This window comes from Carassius gibelio, chromosome B3 (genome assembly GCF_023724105.1).
Source record: "Carassius gibelio isolate Cgi1373 ecotype wild population from Czech Republic chromosome B3, carGib1.2-hapl.c, whole genome shotgun sequence".
NCBI lineage: Eukaryota > Metazoa > Chordata > Actinopteri > Cypriniformes > Cyprinidae > Carassius > Carassius gibelio.
The window spans coordinates 52,318,895-52,342,961 of NC_068398.1; the positions used below are offsets into that span (position 1 = coordinate 52,318,895).

Below are 24,067 nucleotides of genomic sequence, written 5' to 3' on the forward strand. Positions count from 1 at the left end.
CATGTAGATTGACTAAACTGTTGTAATATATATATATATATATATATATATACTAATAATCAAACCCCCATTATTTCACAATTATTTCTAAACTGCCTCACAGTCACATTACACATGCATTGATGGCCATTATGGGAGGGCCGTTTGTTTCTCAGTTGTGAATCAATTATTCATGGCCATTGTCACTCCCTCGCATACAGTCTTTCTAACACACACACACACACACACACACAATTTTACAAAAATTAAATCAATATATTGTTTAATGTGAATGAGTGAACAGGATGATTTTGGAGCAAAAACTCTAGTCTACCACGTCCAATCCTCAAAAGGTTTATGAACAAATGTTAATTTATGGTCTTATTTCAGTGACTTAATGCTCACATATTATTGTCGCTCAGTTTGTTCTAAATATAGTGTTATCAGACTTTAGACATTCACATTTTTTTTTAAAGATATTGACAAATGCACATATGTCAGGGCATGTCAAAACCTCTCCAGGGCAGTGGTGGAGCCATGGTGTTTTTCTAGGGGTGGCCAGGAAGGGGCCTGCAACCAGTCTAAGGTGGCACAGAATTCTCCATTATTTCAATATGAAAATGTTTCACTATAATGTTCAGGATTTTTTTAGTATCTATCATGAATACAATTAATTTGTACTTATTTGTAATCGAGTTGTGAATTAGATCAAGTACTACAGAGTGAATATCCAAAACCCTTTCAGACCCCAGAGGTTTAAGATTTGAAAATCATCTACTGTGTCCCAGGCCTCGGATTAGAAACATTTCTAAGCTGGAAAAAGACTGTTGTTATACAAAGATTGTAAGTATGATGTTCCGAGTTATTTGATGCAATAACTACCTCTTCTCAGAATTGAGAAGGAAAATACTGACCTTCTAGTTTTGCTAACTTGGCAAATTGAAAAGTTTTGTCACATTTGGGGAAAACTGATTGGATTTTATTAATAAACTGTTTCATGAGCAAACAGGAAGTCACGTGAAAAAGACTGTTCGGTTAACTGAACGTTCCTAAATAAATAGGGGGTAGACTCAGCCTCAAGTAAGCATTTTCAACAAGACAAGATATAACATGAATATCTAGGTAAGTCAATATTTTTCACTTCATGCAATTTATATTTTTTTCTCATTTTCTGAGCCAAAATTAGAAAAAGAAATTAAAACAGTAACTATAAAAACTTAAATATTTCACATACAGTGAAATCTATATCTATTTTTTAAATGTTTATTTACCACAGGTATATTTCAAATTACAATTCATTATTTTATTAGATTGTCTATATTACACTGGTATTTTTTGGCTAAAAATGAAGAATAAAGAACTGTCTCTCAGTTACCCATTTCAGACCCAGTACCGCCACAATGGCCTCGTCCCTCTAGAGGGCCTTGCTCCTGACCTGCATTTTATGTCGTTTACGCCCATGTTTGTCATCTTCATATATTACTACACACCTAGAACTTATTTTAGCATTCTTATTTACTTATTTTATTGCTTTATTATTATTATTATTATGCAGTAGATCCTTATGAGCGTGTGCATGACAGTGATTCGTGCGCAAGTATCAATGAGCACGACATCACAATTGTTCAGATGCGTGTTAAAGTTGCGTTCGTTACTATAGCACCCCTCCCCCCCAGACACACACACACACACACACAAAATTGTAGAGCGTTACACATCAACTTCGCACAAGGCCTCACACCTCCCTTGCGACGGCCCTATTCAGACCATTACGGTGTGTTTTTTAGTGTTGAAGTAAATCCATCACAAGTTAGAGAGAAATTAATAACTCCGAATGATGAGATCGACTGAACCTTATAGTTACGATTGTTCTTTAAATACAATTGTTGAACATTTTAATACCACATTGTCATCTGTTTTAAATGTTGTTGCTCCTCTTCTGTTAGAATCTCTCCTTGGTTAAATATGAATAATATGAAAGAAGCTAAAAAAGTCTGGCTGCTTAAAGAAAATGTAGGAAAACACATTTAATAGTTAATTATGACATATATAAAGAAGCATTGGTTACTTATAATAAAACATTATATACAGTAAAAAACATTTTTTTTCCAAAATTATAACAGAGAATTCTGGTTATTCCAGGACATTATTCTCTAAAATCGTCACCCCGTCCTGTATAAGGGACGCCTACATTTACTTCACTATATTACAATTAAATCGAATCTAATCTTGACAAACTACATATCGTTGGAAAGGTCTAAGACTCCCAAATATGTATTTTACCAATCTTTTTGTTAAAAATTATGTAGGAATAGTAATAGATTAATTTATGACAAGAGTGCACCCTATAAAATCTACACTATAACAGGAGTTTTGACCTATGTTTAAAAAAAGACTTCCTCGTTGCCTTTTTCTCTATCACATTTTAGAAATCATCAGAAATAATATATCGACTGAAAACTTAAAATCTCAAAATTCATCCTTTAAAACCCATTTTAAGATCAGACATTGCATCACCATGTAAACGATACATCAATATCATGTAACAAAATGTTTTAATTCATGAATTTTAAAAATTTAAGTTTGGATCTTGCACTATGAAGTCTATGTTCAAAAATGTGAGTGACAGTTAAGGGGTAACTAGTACTGTTGCTGATGTAAACATAGTTGATAAATCCAAAGAAAAAGGTGTAATTATGGGACAATTTACTTGTCTAACATTAACAGAACATTGTCAACAAATGTAATTCTACTATTTCATGCATTTACTCTGTACCTACAGCATTTTTTAAACTGGTGTTTGATTGTGTCTCAAGTCATGTTTTATATATTATAAATACGCCAATCTTCCAGATTGGCTGTTTTCCTGATGTTTTTAAAACTGCTGTGGTAAAACCTGTATTAAAAAAGCCTAATCTGGGCAGTAATGTCCTGGTTAATTATAGACCGATATATCAAATCTCCCATTAATAGTGAAATACTTGAAAAGGGTTGTTGCAACACAAATAAAATATTTTCTAGAAGAAAATCAAATTATGGAAGAGTTTCAGTCCGGCTATAGAAAGTACCACAGTATTGAAATAAGTGGTCTTAGAGTTAATTCTAGTGAATAGTTATTTATTTTAGATTTGAGTGCAGAATTTGACATAATTGACCATGAAATTGTAATAAATCGTTTGGAAAAATTGGTTGGTCTTTTTGATAATGTATTAAATTGGTTTAAAACTGATAATTTCTCTGTTCAACTTGGCAATTATGTGTTTGAGAAACATAAATCCCATTATGGAGTTCCACAAAGAAGCTTTCTAGGCCCTTTATTATTTTCATTATATATGTTGCCACTTGATGACATTATCAGAGAAAGAAATTTAGGTTTTCAGTCATGATGATGATACACAGCTATGCATTTCTGTTGAGCCAAATGATGGTGTGGCTATTAACCCCATCACATCCTGCCATATGGCATTAATAAAGTGATAAAAACATAATTCTTTCATTTAAGGGACATTGCTAAAATTAGAAAAAGATGCAGAGAAATTAATTCATGTTTTTATCTCAAGTAGACTTGACTACCACAATGCACTTTTTACCAGTCATTCACAAAACATAAATTAATAGACATCAGCTTATCCAAAATTCGGCAGCTCGGCTATTGACTAGAAATAATATAGAATAGATTATTAAGTCTTACGTATTTGTCAAGGACCTAATTACATTACCAGTTATCTTGTTAATTATACTGCACCAAGAACTTTAAGATCATCTTAATACAAGTTTATTTGATTGGGTCTAGAAGGGAAAAAAAAATTATGCAGCCTTTGTAAATTATGTTTGTTTTCAACTGAATGTGTTGTATGTATCTTTTTTTATTGGATGTAATGTTGATGCTTATTTAACTGTATGCTTAATTATTTAAAGCACTTTGAGTCACGTTTTCTTCTTTAAAGGTGCTGCATAAATAAAGTTTTATTATTATTATTGTTTATTCTTGCTGTCTATAGATTGTAAAATCAAAAAAATTGACACACGGCACATGAACCTTGATGGATAATGATGATGAAATCGCTGTTGTTGGCATTGGATGCCATTTTCCTGGAGGTAATTGTTGTGATTTTACAGTATTTCATTATTCATCCATGCTATGATTTTACCCTCAGTTTTATTTACATTGTAAGTTCTCATCTATTTTAGGTGAGGGACTTGAAAACTTCTGGAGAGTCCTTCTTCATGGAGAGAACTGTACAGTTCAGATACCAAATGACAGGTTTAATCTCTCTCAATGGTACGATCCAGATGAGAGTAAACCAGGAAAGACGCACACAGCAAAGGCAGCCCTTATTGATGGGTAAGACTTCAATTAATTTGGCCTCATTAAAAGAACTTATGATGTTCACTTATGTTTCTCAAATTCAAAAATGGTCCAAATCTAATATTACATGAGCATTTATCTATCATTCTCTGACTGACTCTCTGAAACTAACTGAAAATTGTGTAAATCACTTGTTTTTCTAAAGTGACATGGCCCAACAGTCAGTAAACAAAGTTTCAGTGGGAGGCAGCATCTCTCTTGCCTCTCTTGAGCACAATGAGTTTTAATAATCCCCCTAAAAAACAGGATTCCTCAAATCCACCCCTGCAGAGTTGAGATCAAACTCGCCTACCTGCAGTTTTCTAGTAACTCTGAAGACTTTGATGACTTGCTCAAGTGTCTTTGTTCAGAGTTGGAGCTGAACTCTGCTGGGCAATGGCCTTCCAAGGTTGGATTTGAGGAACCCTGCTGTGAAGTGTAGAATGTAGATATTTGTTTTTCTTGTCAAAATCAAACCTGAAATGAAAACTCAACCAGGTTTTTTGTGAGCAATCGTCTTGGTGAAATTAAAGGTACATCTCTGTGTTTGTGAGCAACATATACCTAAAGTCAGGGCTAGAATGGGATTTTAACGACCAAGAACAACCCCTACAAATGTCCAATGAAAATATAAAACCATAAAATGAACAAATAGAGCTAAATCATGAAAACTGCAAAGACTGTCCATTTTAATATCAGTGTCAGATAAGATAAAGATGCATTTCTAGTTATTTCTTCTCACTTGCAAGTTTATTTTGAACAGAAACTTTTTAAACTCATGTGAAATTTACTTTAATATTTTTTTTTTTATGAAAATTTAATATATAAATAATTTAAATGCATATACACCATACATATTGCAGGCAAACGTCCTTCTGTAATGTCCACATCTAGAAAACACACACTTTCTCTGTTCTAAACACAGAGGTGTTATTCTCGTCTGAATGGATTAGTACATGAAATCACAGATGCTGGATGATAAGAATTGCAATTCAATGTTATTCAGAAAACTAGCCCTGTCTGACTAGTGATATAGTCTGTCATATGTCAATTTCAAATGAGTATTAAGTAATCATTTGCAGTTCAAAATTTGTATATATTTTAATTAACCTAATTCTCAAACTAATTGTATAATACTCTGTTGTCCATGACCAACCAATGAACTGGCTCTATATCTTTTTTTCAATCTTTTGAATAATAATGCAGACAAAAGCATCAAGCTTTGAGTAAGCTGAAATGTACACATAAATAAATGGGGTAAATTATTAAAGGTCCTATGAAATGACATTTTTTAACATTAATATGAGTTCCCCTAGCCTGTATATGGTCCCCAAGTTTCTAGAAATTTTAATCGGTTTAAATCAAGATTTTTCTATCTTTCTCTGCCTTTGAGAAAATGGAAGCTCACACGGGCTGATCTTGAATCTCCTCGTTGTGACGTTGCAACGAGAATTGTTACCTCCCCTTTCTCTGCTTTGCCTGCCCAAATATTTACATATAATTCAGTCGCAATGTCAGCACAGGCGTTACAAACAGACTTTGATGATATGGATGCGACAGCACCGGCACAAACAGTGAGTAACAGTGTTCATTAATGCCTGATCTGCGATCAGTGATTTCCGATGTGTAGCTAATCATTCAAGTTCACACAGACTTTCTTTCTAAATCGTTTAATACTGTTTATGCATCAGTGAATCAAGCCAGTGACTAAACGATAAACTTCACGTTGTTTCTCTTAGTAGCATGAAACAAATCTGTTATTTAAATTGTGATTTAACTGCAGAGAGCGATCAAAGAAAGTTCCCTTTTTTCCCGGAGCTGTTACACATTGCGAGTATATCTGCACACTTGCCCAAACTGCCGTTACAATGAATGACGCTGTTATGCTGCACAACGGAGCTCTTACTGTATTCATGTGATGCATTGTGGCAAGTCGTGGCCTAGTGGTTAGAGAGTCGGACTCCCAATAGAGTCCGAAAGGTTGTGAGTTCGAGTCCCGGGCCGGCAGGAATTGTGGGTGGGGGGAGTGCATGTACAGTTCTCTCTCCACCTTCAATACCATGACTTAGGTGCCCTTGAGCAAGGCATTGAACCCCCAACTGCTCCCTGGGTGCCGCAGCATAAATGGCTGCCCACTGCTCCGTGTGTGTGTGTGTGTGTGTGTGTGTGTGTGCACTTCGGATGGGTTAAATGCAGAGCACAAATTCTGAGTATGGGTCACCATACTTGCTAAATGTCACGTCACTTTCACTTTTTTTTCACTTTCATTCATGTGTTTGCTGTTAGTTGTGGTGAAAGCATTTTGTGAGAGAAAACGTGTTGCAATAATGACGAGATCACTGCATTCACGTGATAAACAGACTCTGTCTACTCAATGCTCATCACTGCAGCCTTTCATGTGATGGGAAAAGATCGGAAAAATAATTATATAATCAACAAATCCACGATTCGTAAATCTCGATAGCTGTAATAGTAAATATATATATTTATATGAGAGGAGTTCCACATGTAATACACATTTCGTATGCAAAGATGTCAGCCAATTACAACAGTTGTGGTTTACTCGGCGTCTCACAGCAGACACGCCCCTTCAAACAGAGTATTCAAGAAGGAGGGCTAATATCAGGATCTAAAAATGCTTTTTATTTCTAAATTTTAAATGTAAAAATCATACTAACAATATAAGTACAACCAAGGAAACAATAAAAAGCATTTAAAGAAAAGGAAATAATCCATGTCATGGGACCTTTAAGATCAGATGTCTTTAGCCCTGCTCCAAGGCATCCCCTTTCCTGCTAATTTTATTTCCAACCTGCTTCAATACACACTCACACTTACACTGAGAGACTGAGGGGGAGTAGAGGGAGACACTTAACGGGCACATTTTTAGCCCCTTTTACAAGATGTAATATTGATCTTGGGTGCCTCCAGAATGTGTCTGTGAAGTTTCAGCTCAAAATATGCCACAGATCTTTTAATATAACATGTTTAAAATGACATTTTAGGGGTGTGTCTAAAAAATGTTTTATCTATTTCGTTCATTAAGGACCTATAGTTGGATAGAAATCCACTTAGCAAACAATGAACTCGCGGAAACAAGCTAGCCAGCTCTGAACTTACTCAGAGGATACAGGGTGATTAATATAATACCTTTACGTAGGGCACACTCTGCCAGCAGATAACAAAAAGTTTTTTTTTTCTTGTAATCATGAAAACTGCAACTGAAATGGAAACAGAAGGTCCCTAAAGATGTGGCCCCTGCTCCATTTATTGGTACTTCAGAAGCATATTAGAAGCAATATAATGTATTTTGTAGCTATATGGATGTTTTTCTTAATCTCTTTATATCTCTTTATCTTTTCCAAAATCTCATTATATTAATGATGAAGTGCAATATGCACAGGATATTTAAAATGTACAAAAGTATACTGGTTACAACTAGATGAATGCAAATCCTTAGACTCTTCTCCACTCTTCAAACACACAAAAACATTAGCCTTTACAGACATAGTGTTTGAATTAAATGTCCCATGGTGTTATGAAGTTTTACTGACAAGCTATTTTTAATGCTTTCCAATAGTTAAATATTTGTAAAAGAATATTCTGAGATTTAAAATAATAACGAAATATAATAGATATATAAATCTTGAATTATTTCATGACTGAGCTAGGGTATGGTGATAGCAATACTCTGCCATATGGAAACGCCGCCCCTGAGTTGAAACTCAAAAGGCTTTGTGTGCCATTGTGAAGGTGATTAGCTAAACCTTAATATATTTATTTATCTTATATAATTAACAGATTTAAAAAAAAAAGTAGGCTTTCTTAATGCATTTATCTTTATATCCTTATTTTATTAAATCCAACTGATCACAGAGGTGGCTCACGCACACACACACACACACACACAATTATCAGTTCAAGCATTCCCAACTTGACAAATCAACCATTCATCATCAAACTAAATGCATTCAAACAAGTATAAAAGCAAACTGCTTAGTTCAGAGAGGTCCGCTGTAAAATCCTGTAGCACCCCCCCCCCCCCCCCAAAAAAGCACTTTTTTGTGCACATGTAGGCATGCATCATGGTACTCTCTTTAACATGCCTCAAAGAGTGGCATTTTGGGCCTTGACATGGTAGTACCTTTGCGTACTACCCTTGCGTAGTGTTCCTGAAAGTGATTTTGAGCCTCTTTGTGATGGAACCACAAGGCGTCGTTCTCTAGCAGATCTCAGACTTCAGAATGGGAAGTAGATCCGTAATAGTGAGCGGAATTGGCCGGTGCTAAGGCTGTCACTGTTCTATATGCAAGCATCAATGTTTTGAACTTGTAGTAGTCCAGCTTAGAAATTACAAGGGCCTGGACAAGAAGTTGTGCAGCATGCCCTCTTAGAAAGGGCTTGATCTTTCTGATTTTGTGGAATGCAAACCTGCAAGATCGAACTGTCTTTGCAGTGTGGTCTTTGAAGGTCAGCTGGTCACCAAGATTTCTGACAGAAGTTAATGGGGTAATTGTAGAAGAAACTAGCTGGATGGTGAGATCATACTGTAGAGTTAGCTATGAGCTATAGGTGATATTCTTTCAAGAATGCCAAGATGTCCGCCATGCAGCCTGAGATCTTTGCAGCTACCGTTGGATCATTGGATTGAAATGAAAGACAGAGCTATGTGTCATCAGCATAGCAATGGTAAGAAAATCCGGTAACACTTTATAATAACTGCATGCTATTAATCATTAGTTAAGCATTAGGAAAGTTAATTCATCATTTATAAATCATTAATAGACATTTATGAGCAGTTTATAAATACAGATATAAATGCTTTATACCTGATTTAAAAGCATATCTATAATGTATTTAATAATTGTTTTTTCATACTTTATTAATGATCAATTTATCATTTCTAAATTAAGTATAGCATTATTTACACACCAGTTATTAAGGAGTTGTCAGTGGTTCATAAGATCACTTAGAAATTGTAAGTAAATGATTAATAAACTATTTAAATGTGCATTCATACATCTTTTTATTCAGACATATAGTAATAGTTACTTATAGTGTTAATAAATGGTTTATTAACATGTATTTCTACTGTAATTCAGGGTTAATTAATGTAGTTGTTAGTTAACTATTTTTGTTTGCTCATCTAAAGTGAGGACTACAGTATTTATGCCTTGTAAAGCTTTTGTGTTGTTTGTTTCTGTGTTTTGTTTAGAAGATAACTGAGCCTTTAAATATCCTTTATAAATGCTTTACAAGGCATAACTAGTCCTCACTTTAGATGAGCTCACATAAATAGTTAACTGACCACTAATAAATGCTTTATAACTACCTGCATTTACTACATTTCTTGTGATCTTATGAATCACTGGCAACTCCTAAATAACTGGTTTGTAAATAATGCTATACTTCATTGAGAAATTATAAATTGTTCATGAATAAAGTATGAAATTACGCATTATAGATATGCCTTTAAATCAAGAATAAAGCATTTATATCTGTATTTATAAACTGATTATTACTGTCTATTAATGCTTTATAAATTATGAATTATCTGTTTACTAATGCTTAATTAATGATTAATAGTGTGCAGTTATTATAAAGTGTTACCGAAAATCCATGTACCTGTATAATGGACCCAGTGATGACTTGTATATGGAGAAGAGGAGGGGTCCAAGAACTGATCCCTGAGGAACTCCAGTTACAAGTTGATGTGCTTTGGAGACCTCCCCTCCCCAAGCCACTCTGAAAGACCTATCAGTTATTTATGATTCAAACCTGTGAAGTGGAATCCCTGTGATGGCCAGTGATGAAAGGGCAGACAGAAGGATCTGATGATTGCAGATAGCTCCAGCAGAATAAGAATTGATGATTTGGCAAGTAAAGGCAGCTCCCTTTAAAATCACTGAAGTTGTCAGTTAATTAAGCTCTTTTTTACATTGTGTGCACTTTGTACATTATAGTAAGAGAACTTGAGTTTAAACGTGAAGATGTTTTATTAATCCATACATTCTTTTCAGTTTCAGCGATTTAGCTAAATCATGGCCAGGTTTAATTTATTTGTTCCTTGTTTCTTGTTTCAGTTAGGCTTTAATAACAGGAACGAATTTAAACAGTGCCTCACGTTTTACTAAAATATAGGAAATAATTAATAAAACATGCAACAATTTCTTTTTTCCCCCAAGAAGTTATCTGTCAAAATAAAGGTCAGGTAACAAATAACAAAGTATTTTTGGGACAAAAATGCATGTTATTTTATTAAAGGAATTTTAAAATATAAAAATTAAAATTGAAATATAAGCCTCATATGTGAGAATATTGACATTTTGACATTTAAATCCATGTTGCCTAGTTCACTAAAATAGGCTACCACTTTTAGTGCTCCAATGAAAAGTAAATCACCATTTCTTTAGAATAATATTACACATAAATTATATTCTATATAAATAAATAAATAATTATTTAACTGCACACCTGTTAATGTTTCAAATGTAAAATATGGTGTAATGCTGTGTAGCTTAGATAAAATATAAGCACATGCTCATAGGTTTGATAGTAATCCTGCTTGAATTCGTTCTAAGAAACGCAATAAATAACTTCATAAGTACCAAATTTTCATCTGTGAATATTAACCATTTAAACAACAGTGTTTTTCTTTAATTTCCCTCAACTGCAGCCGTCAAATGTATCACATTGGCGAGGCAAATCTTATGGCTACTTGTTATCAGGAGAACAATGGATCACTCAGGCATTTAAGTGGCACCGAAATATGCTTTCTAATTTGGTTCTAGTACATACCGGTTACATAGGTACGGTTTCGATACCCAACCCTAGTGATTAAACTGAAAATATGCCTATGGACATCAACTGTCAGCGAGGACCACTTTGCAGAAATGGGCTACACAACATGACTCAAAGTTGCAAAACTTAGGCCTACCCCATATCAGGACAAGGTATCCAAAGATTGTTGTAGTAGAATAAATCCAAATAAAACATTGTAACTGAAGGAAAATAAAGACACAAACATAAGATTAAGACAACAGATAGCTAAACAGTGTGCTAGACATTTTCACAAAAAAAAGGTGCAAGTAACAGTCTTTATCAGAGTAAAATTACATAGGTCTATAATAATAATAATAAGATTTAACCAGTGAGTTTAGGTATGTTGGTGCCGTGCCAGTGGTCGTCTTGTAGGCAAGCATCAGTACCTTGAATTTGATGCGAGCGCCTACTGGTAGCCAGTGTAACCTGATGAGGAGAGGAGTAACATGAGCTTTTTTTGGCTCATTGAAGACAACCCTTGCTGCTGCATTCTGGATCAATTGCAGAGGCTTGACAGTATTGCAGGAAGGCCCGACAGGAGAGTATTACAATAGTCTAGTCTGGAGAGAACAAGAGCTTGGACAAGAAGTTGGGTGGCTTGCTCTGAGAGGAAGGGTCTAATCTTCCTAATGTTGTACAAGGCAAACCTGCAGGACCGGGTCGTTGTAGCAAAATGGTCTGTGAAGCTTAACTGATGATCCATCACAACTCCTAGGTTTCTGGCTGTCCTGGAAGGAGTTATGGTTGACGAACTCATCTGTATAGAGAAGTTGTGATGAAGCAATGGGTTAGCTGGAATCACCAGGAGTTCAGTCTTTGTAAGGTTAAGCTGAAGGTGATGGTCATTCATCCAGCTAGAAATTTCACTCACACAGGCTGAAATGCGAGCAGCTACTGTAGGGTCATCTGGCTGGAATGAGAAGTAGAGTTGGGTGTCATCATAATACAAGGAAATAATGACTTAACATTTTTTATTGCACCAAGCCAAATTACAGCATATGTTCTATTTGGCTTAATTAAACATGCAGCACTAGTCTGCTAGATTATCGTAAACCCTGATTTATTATCATAAATCCCGATACTGGATGCCAGTTTGTTTTTTAAGGTAAAAATATTTATTATTTACTCTATAGCAAGCTTAGTGGGTTGTTCAAATATATGTGGCCAAGAAAAAGGCAAGCACTACATTTTAATAAAAATACAAACCAAGATTCTACATGCGTTGCCTGAGCAGTGGTTTTTGATTAGAATTAGATATTATTTTAGTTGTATAATTTCAAGATTTGAAGCAAAAACTGAATCTTTAAAAAAACTGACTTTATCCTTGTAAAAGTATACTACATAAAACATGCCTGCACGAAACAAAAACAGTAGAAGTTCTGAATGAGATCCAAAATCACTCTCTGACAGCAGGTGGTGCTTATGGAACAGCAGCGATGCTGTGTTTCCTGCTGTGCTAATAAATTTGACTTAAAATGTTTTTGAAGACAGTATGTTCCCTTTATTTTTCTGTTGTTTTTTTTTAGAGCGACTGGGACAGTGATAGATGGGTTGTTCACCACTGATATATATGTTTTGTTTGACGCAGTTGTTAGAAAGCAAGAAAATATGACCTCTTGCATAGATGTGTTATAAATAAATAAATCTTAATTTAAAGCTGCAGTAGGTAACTTTTGTAAAAATATATTTTTTACATATTTGTTAAACCTGTCATTATGTCCTGACAGTAGAATATGAGACAGATAATATGTGAAAAAATCAAGCTCCTCTGGCTCCTCCCAGTGGTCCTATTGCCATTTGCAGAAAGTCATCCGCTTCCAGTAAGAAACAACCAATCAGAGCTGCGGTCCGTAACTTTGTTTGTGTTCAAAATGTAGAAAAATGTATATAATAAGCGAGTTCACCATGGATCCGTTTTCCAAACCGTGTTTTTAGCTTGTCCTGAAACACTAGGGTGCACCTACAATAAGTGTTTATATTCAGACTATTTAAGATTGCTTCGGGGGTACCGCGGCAGAGTAACCCAGTACCTTTGTGATTCTTCATAGACATAAACAGAGAGAAGTAGTTCCGGCTACGATGTTCTTCCGCAAGACGCAAGCAGTTCTGTTTATTAACCGCTAGAGCATCAAAAGTTACCTACCGCAGCTTTAAGAGATCATTCAGTCAAAAAAGATTATTGTTATTTACTAATGTTGTTCCAAACCTGTATGGCTTTTATGCTATTTTCTTAATGTGGATTTCTCCCACACAGTGATAGTCAGATAAGTTCAAGGATGTTTGGAGCCCACTGACTTTCAAAGTATCATCTTCCATGTTCTGCTGAAGAAAAAAAAAAATCATACAGGTTTGGAATGACTTGGTTTGTCCTTCTTGGGTGAACTATGCCTGTGGTATCTGAACTCCAAAAAGCAATAACCCCATAATGTATCTTTTATTCTGTGTAGCTTGAATGAGTTTGACCACAAGTTCTTTGGCATTACCAATGCTGAAACAATGACCTTGGACCCTCAGCACAAAGTTCTGTTGGAGTGCACCTACAGGGCCCTAGAGGATGCTGGGATACCAATGGAAAAGGCCAGTGGAACGCGTACAGGAGTTTTTCTGGGTAATGAGCAAATGAGGTGGCTACAGCTAAATTGCGAGTAACTGAAATATTACTTTTCGGAGCCCTGAAATTATAAAAAGGCATTTATCCTCAGGTTGCACTGCAATAGTTATACAGTAAACGGCTATGGATAAAAGCATATCACCAGCGAACATGTCTAATGTTTTTTGTTTGCTTGTTTTTCAGGCCTAATGAACAGAGACTTTGAGCTAAGAAATGTGAGGATCAATCCAGTAAAAATAGACCATACCAGTAACACTGGTTCCGCTATGAGCATAGCAGCCAACCGTATCTCTTACATATTCAACTTCACTGGCCCCTCACTGTCCATTGACTGTGCCTGCTCTTCATCCCTCGTCGCCCTTCATTTAGCTTGTCAAGCTATAAAACAAGGTAGTCTTCAAAAATATGTATGTAAATTCTGTGGATCAACTTATTTGCATTTTATTTTATTTTTTTATTTTAAGAGGATTTTCCATATATTATTTATTATTATATGTGAACTAATATAAAGGTCTGTGCAAAATACATGTTTTCATGTTTCATGTTTTATAAAAAAAAATTACTTTGGTGAATTATTAGAAATATAAATTGTAGATTGATATCAAACCTGCCTTTTGCAATTAGTGCAATTTTGAAAAGTAGCCCTACAGCAAATGGTATGACCAACACGGAGACAGAAACAATTAAGACTAAAGCCTAAATGCATAGCATAACTGTGGCAACTTAGAGATAAATGGAACAACTTATCTCAAAACTATCTTATTATTGTGTGCAAAAAAAAAATCATCTTTCAATACACATGTTTGTCTCGATCAATGTATTTGAGACTGGTTATGTGACTTATTAAAAATGGTAATGAAGCAAGACAAGCTATAGTTCCTTGTTCCTAAATGTATTATCTGTGTTCCATTCAACAGGAGATTGTGATATGGCCTTGTGTGGCGGTGTGACCTGTATTTTGGAGCCGACCATTTTTGTGGCTCTCTCCAAGGCAAGAATGATCTCCTCTGATGGAATGAGTAAACCATTCTTCAGCAAAGCAGATGGATATGGCAGAGGTGAAGGATGTGGTGTCGTTCTATTAAAGCCTCTGAAAAAAGTAATAAAAATATTGTCTCATATAATCACAGCACTAGGACAGGAATGTACCTTACAATAAACTACTGCAATAAACACCATTGTATTGTCTGTGTTTTGACAGGCTTTCGAAGACCATGATCATATTTGGGGTATCATCAGCAAAACTGCAGTGAATCAAGATGGCCACAGTGTTAGTCCAATCACCAAACCATCCATGGTACAGCAGGAGGAGCTGCTTAGAAATATCTACTCAACAGAGACTGACCTGACTAGTGTGCAGTACATTGAGGCTCATGGAACTGGGACTCCAGTTGGAGATCCAATAGAGGCAGATAGTATCTCAAAAGTCATTGCCAAAGCAAGACCTCAGAAGTTAGGGCCACTTATCATTGGATCTGTTAAAGGCAATATTGGACACACAGAATCTGCTGCAGGTGTTGCAGGGCTCATAAAGGTTATTTTGATGATGCAGCATGAAACCATTGTGCCATCATTGTTCTACTCTGTGGAAAACTCCAGCATAGACACAGAATCTCTCAATATAAAAATCCCCACCACATCAGAAAAATGGGTTAGTGACTGCAGAGCAGGGAGGTCTGCAGGAATCAATAATTTTGGGTTTGGTGGAACAAATGCACATGCAATTGTCAGACAATATGTGCAGACAAAAAAAACAAAAGCTCAGCTCATGAGCAAATCCCATCGGTATTTTGTGGTCTCCACAGCCTCTGAAAAATCCATGAAAAACATAATTAAAGATACAGCAGAACAGATCAGAGCAGGGAAAGTATCAGATCTACAGTCTTTACTCTACACATCCGCATGTAGAAGAAGTCACTTGAAGCACAAATACAGAAAAGTATTTCAAACCTCATCATTGACAGATCTGCAAGAGAAACTCACTGCTGCTGTGGAGAAAAAGCTTGTACCATCAAAGACAGACTCTAAGCTAGTTTTTGTGTTTTGTGGAAATGGTGTGACATATCAGGGTATGTGCAAGCAGCTTTTAAAACAAGAGCCAGTTTTCAGACAGGAAATTTTGAAGATTGAAACTCTGTTACGAAACTATAGAAGTCTGAATCTGATAGAGATGCTGGAAAGTGAATCTGAGAAAAGTACAGAGCCATCTGATCCTAAGATTGTCCAGCCTCTTCTGTTTGCTGTTCAGGTTGCTATTGTCAAACTTCTGAAACACTGGGGCATTAGCCCTGATGCTGTTTTAGGGCACTCTATTGGAGAAGTTGCTGCAGCTCATTGTTCTGGTTTGTTGTCAATTGAAGATGCAGTGAAAGTTATCCACTATCGCAGTTCTTTGCAAAATAGTGTGACAGGAGGGAAGATGATGGTAGTCAGTAATATGGCTGTTTCTGAAGTCTTGAAAATTCTCCCATCTTATTCGGGAAGGGTTTGCCTGGCTGCTTATAACAGTCCTCAGTCATGCACCCTCTCAGGAGATGAAGATGACATTGACAGGTTGCGAAAGAATTTGAGCAACTCAGCTCTTGGAAAAGATTTGTTCCTTCACATTTTAGATGTACCTGCAGCATTCCACAGTCACCAGATGGATCCCATTTTATCTAAAGTGAAACAGAGTATAGGCTCATTGCAAGCAAATAATATGGAGACAGAATTGTTCTCTACAGTGACAGGCATTAGTTTGTGTTCCTCAGATTTTATAACTGGTGAATATTGGGCTAAGAATATCAGAGAGCCAGTTCAATTTGAACAAGCTGTAAAGTCTGCAGCTAAAAACAAAAGTAATGTGATATTTGTAGAAATTGGTCCAAGAAGATCTTTGCAGAGGTACATTACTGAGACTCTGGGTAAAGATTTCACTGTGATTCCCTCAGTGCAGCCTGATAAAGATCATGAGACAATGCTTGCTGTTGTTCCCAAACTGTTTGAGACTGGGGTCAGAGTGGATTGGGAAATGTTCTACAAAGGATTTGAGACTGAACCAATTCCCTACCCTCGATACCAGTTTGATAGTGTGAAAATAGATGTCTTTGCATTACCTTTGCAGTCGATCAGTCCCACTGGCAACCATCCAGTAGTGACACAAATGGGTACAGACAGTTCTATGTTCAGCTGTGATTTATCCTCTACATCAGTGTCATTCCTGCAGGACCACAAGCACAGTGGGGTTGCCATAATTCCTGGGGCATTTTATGCAGAATTGGGTTTAACAACTTACATGGCATATGCAAAATATAAGGTTGCACTTAGTTCTCTGCAGCTCAGCATAACATTTCAGAGTCCATTTGTTTTCACCCAGAATTCCCCAGATATAAACATACAGCTGGATCATTTAGATAATTTGGCCGATAACACATGTAACTTCAAAGTACAGTCTACTTCTGCAGTCTATGCATTTGGGACAGTACAAGCAAAACCAGGTAGGATGCCTGAAGAACAGTTCATTGCATTAGACTGTATTTACAAAAGGTGCACATTCCACATGACTACTGAAGAACTCTACAAACATCTAAATAATACTGGATTTGAGTATGGGTCTGTCTTTAGAAATAAAGCAGATGTTTATTGTGGGGGAGAATTTGGAGAGGCTATATCTGTTGTGAAGGTTCAAGAGGAATTACTGCCTCAATTACATGACTATCACCTTCACCCTGTGGTCTTGGATTATGTCATGCAACTTGTTCCTGCAACTATACTGCATGACCTATCAACAAGACCCATATATCCTGCACAAATAGGCAGCCTGACTGTATTTGAACCATTGCAAGAGGAGATGGTTGCATATGTGAGAGCAATGAATGTGGGAGAAGATGATTTTGACATTTGTGGTTGCTTAGCCAACAAACAAGGTAGGGTGTTAGTTGAACTCAGGCATGTGAAGATCAGAATGCTAGGAAATCCTTCCCAAGTAGTCAATGAGTACTTTTTCCACAACAGTTTCAGTATCATTTCTGAAGTTGCCACATTTGATACACAGATTAAGGCACTGGTCTTTTCTGACCAGGTAGGAATTTCTAAAGCTTTGCAACAGTACTTGGACCCAACATCTAGATATATTTCTTCTTCAAATTGCAACATACTGTTAGAAGATGGAGTTGAACTCCTTTTGTCAAATCTGAAAATTTCAAGTGTAAAGAAAAGCTTCCAGGAGGTTTTGTTCATGTGGGGAGATGCAGACCTGAACTCTCTCGAATCAGAGAAGGTTTTGGATATTATGCTAGGTTTGTGTGAGATTTTCCAAAAACTTGTCAGATATCTCAAGGCACTTAATTTCCCAGGTGATATCAGAGTTGTAACTTATAGGTTGTCTGGGAGCAAAGTTGACCACATAAACCCTGGGTTTGTTTTGTCAGGCATGATAAGAGCATGCGCAGCTGAGTTGCCAGAACTTAACTTTCAGCTTATTGACATGGGCTCGGCCACTACTGAAGACATCAAAGCTTTGGTTCAGGTCCTCGGATCATGCCCCTGTAACAAATATCCAGAGCTAGTAGTGAATGAGGGTAAAATTCTCAAACCCGAAATCACCCACACATCTTTGCCTACCATGTCAATCTCTTCGAGAAATCTCCACATGTTGGATGAAGAAGACTTCATCTTGCAAACATCTGATCCATATATAATAAAAAATGTGTCAGCGACTCAAATGGATAATTCCATTAAACTGATTCAAGGAAAAAATATTGAGCTTCTTCTCAGTAAAATCTGTGTTCATTCATCAGATTACTTTCCAGTCAGCATTTCTGACCTGAATTATGGTAAGACATTTTACTGGAACAAGCACACAAATCATAACCATAAGCTTTTAGCTCTTGACTACAGTGGAACTGTCACAGCTGTGGGTAAAGACGTCAGCAAATTTAAAGTTGGTGATCATGTTGTGGCATGTTACCCTGTGGCTGCCACCTCTAAAGTAGTTCTCCCAGCAGCTGTTTGTTGCAAAGCAAAAAGGCTTTCATTCCTGAAGGAAATCCCTTGTGTCTCTTACATGGTACTGGCGTGGAAGATCTTCCATGAGGCTTTACCTAAATCTAAACGACAAAGGAAACTGGGTATTTTCTCCAATGTCCCTGACTCAGCTTTGATGACTTTTTTAATTGCTATTGCAAACAGATCAGGTTGGACTGTCAGAGTCAGCACACAGGCTGATCAGCTGTCTTGTGATTTTAGTGATGTTGTGGGAGCTGTTTTACTACCTCCTTATAATGTAGAAACCGCTGAAATAGTTAGCAGTGTTAGAGGCATCAAAGACATTGTTCTTGTCTGTGACAACCAGATAAAATTTCCATTCAATTCTATAACATTCCAAGGTACAAATGAGGAAGTCCACTTCCATGTCCTTCTCATATCCCAGACAATGCAAAAAGGGTCTCTGCAAATGCAAATGCCACAAATCTACCATTGGCTGAAATCCATGCGTTTGGACAGAACGTCTTTTTCTCTCTACACAACTGCTGTTCAAAGAGTGAAAACTCAAGACACTGATCTTCTGTCAGTAAAAGAATCTGAATCATACTTCAGATGCCAGGTCTTACCCGTTATAGTCCTGAACAGTGATGCCAAGAACCAGTTGACTGACATTCCAGTGATTCCCAAACACAGTCTATTCCAGAAAAATTCAGTCTATATTGTCACAGGTGGTCTTACAGGGTTGGGATTTGAGACTGTAAAGTTCATCGCCCGGAAAGGAGGAGGAAACATTGTCATTCTGTCTAGGAGTAACCCAAACCCTCAGATGCAACAAGAAATAAGTGAAGTCAGTAGCCTTTGGGGTTCTGTCATTAAGTTTCTCCCATGTGATGTTTCTGTATCCAAGCAAGTGGACCAGACAATTGTTAATATTGGGAAACTATTTCCATCCAGTCCTATCAAAGGGGTATTTCACAGTGCAGTTGTCCTGCATGATGGGCTGATTGAACGTCTTGACAGATCCCTTTATGAGAAAGTTTTGAGGCCAAAAGTAAATGGAGTGATTAACCTTCACCGTGCTACCATACAGTGCAATCTGGATTACTTTGTGTGCTATTCTTCCATCTCTGCCTTCATTGGCAGTGCCTTACAAACGAATTATGCTGCAGCTAATACATTCATGGACAATTTCTGTCAGTATCGCAGAAACATTGGGCTTTCTGGACAGTCCATTAATTGGGGGGCTTTGAATCTTGGTCTTTTGTTGAACAAAGTCCATATCCAAAGATTTCTGGAGGCAAAGGGAATCATGCTTTTGGAGATTCCAGAAATCCATGAAAGTCTCGAGCAGTGCCTCTTGATCAACAAACCTCAACAGGTTGTATGCAAATTTAATTTTAAAAGCAACTGGAATAACATTTTCAGTCAGAACAAATCACTAAAGATACGCTTGTACAAAATAGGAGAGGAAGCCACAGTCAAAAATGGATTAAACATGTCTAGCCCTGAGAAACCCATGACATTATCCTCACCACGTGATTATCTGAGGTTCATGATAAGCGAAAAGATTGATGTTGAGATGGACGAGCTGAATGATGATGTTCATCTTTTAGATTTAGGCATTGACTCAATGATAGCCATGACTCTGCAGAATCTTATCCTCCGTGATAGAGGTGTGAATGTTCCTCTAGTGACTCTGCTGGACCCAAATAGCACACTGGCAACTCTCATTAAAATCCTGGAGGAGAAGTGTGTAGATAAATTTCAGATTGAATATGAGAGCAATCCCAAACAATGAACCTTGCACTTGCACCTGCCTGGAAAACACATTTCAGAATAGAATTACTGGCTATAGGGTTATTTTTCAGAGAAACAGCTATGTAAACATAATATATTTGTAGATATGTAGGAAACATGTTATTTTTTAGCTTAAGAAGGTTATGATATGGTAAAATGGTAAAAAAAAAAAAAAACTTACATATAGCACCTTTAACATTTGTTTTATTATTGCTTTAATTAAGGTTTTGTTTTTGAGATTACACTAGGTTCAAACACACAGCACTTCTCTTCAGTTTTTAAATTGCTGTCTGTATCTATTTTACTGTACTTAAAACCAAACCTGTATGAGTGGCATATACTGACATGCTGCTGATGATTAATATTAAGATTATTTTGTTTTATTATTTTTGTTGTTGTTTCAAATCATGACTAACCTGTTACTTAGGTTGGTTCAGAAGTAGGGTCAGAGGTAACAGCAAGTTAAATGAGGTACTTGAAAGTGTGAAATAAATTTCAATTAAAGAATTGATCCAAACAACAGTTTTAGTAAGATTTATAGTATGTTCAAAATAGGTTACATTTGTATGCTGAATGATGTTTAAAAATACTGTCTACAATGACAATTGTGAAGATATGTTAAATGATTATTCTGTTCTTGTACTCTTATACTTTTATGTATAGACCCAAGACTTTCTGTAGTAAAAACAAGTATCATAATATTTTGCAATGTAAATGTTGAATCAAATTAGATGTCAATTTGATATGATCATTTATAAATAAAGCTACAATGAGAAGAGTAACTGTAATTGTATATGGCGTGTGGGTATACAGTATATGCAGCAATCTTGTTACCCAAGGCAAACATCTGAGAAATAAAGAAATGTTACAAGGTTAAAATATAGGATTCACTGAATTATATGATAATGGTTATTTATTTTGCTCCCTCTGCTGAAAGTGGAACATGAAAATTGTAATTGCTTTAGTTATGCTTACATTATTAATTGATGCCTCCGGTAAACTGGTAAAACATTTTAAAGCATCAAAGGAATTGTCTCCTGTTTCATACGATCTGTACAAAAATCAGTTAAACGTAGCTTTTGTACATTACATAACAATAACATTTAGAGATATGAAAACCCAAAAAATAATCATGAGCAGTTTATTCAATAACAAGGGTTATGAGAATAGTTCTTTCAATGGTACAGTTAATAACAACTTGATAATGAAAGAGTTAACTGAAATAGTTAATTCAACTCGCTAACTAGCACACTATTAGGAAAGGCGATTTGCAAAGATTCATGAAAAAAAACTTTCTACGCCTTCTGTAGGTGAAGTTGGATCATGAATGATTCTTGTGACAATAGACACATTTAGGTAGATCAGGAGGCGCATTCCCTTCAAAAACAAAAGTAATCCACTGCGTCTTCAGTAGCTTTATTATTAAATAGCAAGGGCGTAAGTGAACAACCTTGACGTGTCCCGCGTTGGAGCAAAAAGGGTGGCAAACGAACACTATTGGTATGCACTGATGCAGACGGGAAAACACAGAAAAGTCGAATCCAAGAAAATAATTTGGTGTTAAACCCAAATTTACCTGAAGCAAAGAAGAGGTATTTCCACTCCAGCCTAAAGAACGCTTTCTCTGCATCCAGTAAAACTTCAATTTCATGGGTAGTGGGAGATGGAGAGAATGCCCATGAGAATGTCATCGGATGCCCATTTTCCACAAGATGATGTGATTCTTTAGGGTCTTGATGAAAAGTTTATAAGTGGTGGTATACTGGTTCATACCGAATATTGGGGTTTCATTTTCTCATGATATAAATTTTTTTAATACCGCAATACAGGTGTCGTTTAAATAATGTAAAAAAAAAAGTCAATTAAAAGAAAGTAAATCCGGGTAAAGGTTTGGTGTGGTGAATAAAATGTAAAAAGTCTCCAAGGATCTGAAATTCCTATGAAGTAAACAAGCAAGCACTACTTTAGCAGAATTTTATAAATTAACTTGCTTAGATTATGACCTATAGAGATCATCCCCAATCAGTAGATGATCATTGTCGCTGTTTGGAATTTTAACAAAAAAGTTAATGAAGAATTGGTCATCATCCCAATTAGGAGTAAAACTGATATTTTAATCTTACCTGAAAATTTTATATATGTGTTCATTTGCACTGAAGTAAAGTGGACCTATTATTATTAATATGGAAATAAGTGTTTAAAGTCGGCATGAAACGGAAGTTGAGATTGTCATTTTTTCCTTGCTGTGACGTATATCCGAGTTAAATGACTTCTGAAATTAGAAAAAAATGTAGTGCGGGGCTTGGTTTCATCCATCGGGGAATTGATTGGATCGTTGGAGGTTGGGCGTTGCAAACAAAATGGAGGCAGATTTGAATGCGAGTTTACATTCAGTTGTGGAGGATTTCTCTCCACCGGGCTCTCCACCGTTACCCTCCCATGAAGGATTTTTTATTGAGGACCCCGGCGACGAGAACGATGACGAGGAGCTAAATTTTCAGGCAGGAATCAGCCCGTATTTATACGAGCCTCCCGCAAACCAAGATGAGTCGAGTGAAGTTGTCGGTCAAGTTCACCCTCGAGAGCATCTCGACGTGTCTGAATGGTTGGCTATCTATCTTATCTAAATCTAGTTATTTACCTTAACTGTCATAACAATAACTAGCATTCATCGACTTTACAGTTACCACAAAATTGACTATTATTTCTTTTCAATATTGTTGAATGACAGTTTTACCACTTATACTGTCCTTCAGGTGTTTCTGTGGCTTCTGCAAGAATATGGCCACTGGTCCAGAAAGACTTTGTTGTAGGGAGGTTAGGCAGGTTTGTTACAGAAGTGCAGGATCACCTACAGTACTCTGTATGCACTGTTTATGTCTCTCTGTGTGTGTGTATATATATATATATATATATATATATATATATATATATATATATATATAAAAAGAGTTCAGATGCAAAAGCCTAAAAATGATCATTCTAGAAGAAAATTTCAGATGGCACTTAGAGGCTTTTGCATCCGAACTCTTCATATACATATACATACACACACACACACACACACAGATTTAACCAGTAGCCTAGATAAAGTGTGAGCAAGGATAGATTCAACTTGATAAAACACCAGTGTGACGATGTGTGTGTAGGAAAACACAAGGAGAGGGTAAGATCCAATTGCGAGTATGATTTAATAACAAAAAGGATTGCCAATAGATTGCCTGCACCTGTGCGATTAACTGGAGTGCAATTACTGTGAAGACAGGACCAGACTAGAGGAATTATAGTGCCTATGGTGAAGTGCCTAAGGAGAAGTGAGCTCACTAGGGAACATCCAGGAAAACAGAGACTGACAGCGTGACATTACCCCCTCCCCTAAGGAGCAGCTGCCAGATGCTCCACCTGAAACCCAGGAAAAACCAACAGATAAAGAAGTAGGAGGGAGGTGGAGCGGAGGCCGACTAGGGGGAGGGACGGAGGGTCAGAAAACAGAAACAGGAGAACCAGATAGAATGGGAAGACAAAGACAGGACAACCAGGTAAAA

At 36.4% G+C, this 24,067-nt stretch overlaps 1 protein-coding gene across 2 annotated transcripts; it reads left to right on the top strand.

Moving 5' to 3' along the window:
• The first annotated feature begins 1,071 nt into the window (after window positions 1-1,071).
• On the top strand, window positions 1,072-21,389 carry LOC127951885 (putative inactive phenolphthiocerol synthesis polyketide synthase type I Pks15). 2 transcript variants are annotated; one of them, XM_052550018.1, is made up of 7 exons: window positions 1,072-1,101; window positions 3,981-4,077; window positions 4,171-4,324; window positions 13,597-13,757; window positions 13,944-14,150; window positions 14,678-14,859; window positions 14,962-21,389. In XM_052550018.1, exons 2-7 carry the CDS (start codon window positions 4,023-4,025, stop codon window positions 20,521-20,523), a joined length of 6,321 nt encoding a protein of 2,106 aa, XP_052405978.1. In that variant the 5' UTR covers window positions 1,072-1,101; window positions 3,981-4,022; the 3' UTR covers window positions 20,524-21,389. The 2 variants fall into 2 exon arrangements, with proteins under 2 accessions (XP_052405978.1, XP_052405979.1); XM_052550019.1 differs by having other exon boundaries at window positions 14,678-14,818; window positions 14,962-15,119.
• Window positions 21,390-24,067: the final 2,678 nt, after the last annotated feature.

What these genes read in the sequence shown, in the direction of transcription:
- LOC127951885 (XM_052550018.1), top strand. Translation starts at nt 4,023, where the DNA reads ATGGATAATGATGATGAAATCGCTGTTGTTGGCATTGGATGCCATTTT. An exon ending in TTGTCAAGCTATAAAACAAG is followed by an intron (nt 14,151 to 14,677) that starts GTAGTCTTCAAA and finishes TCCATTCAACAG; the next exon opens with GAGATTGTGATATGGCCTTG. An exon ending in TATTAAAGCCTCTGAAAAAA is followed by an intron (nt 14,860 to 14,961) that starts GTAATAAAAATA and finishes GTGTTTTGACAG; the next exon opens with GCTTTCGAAGACCATGATCA.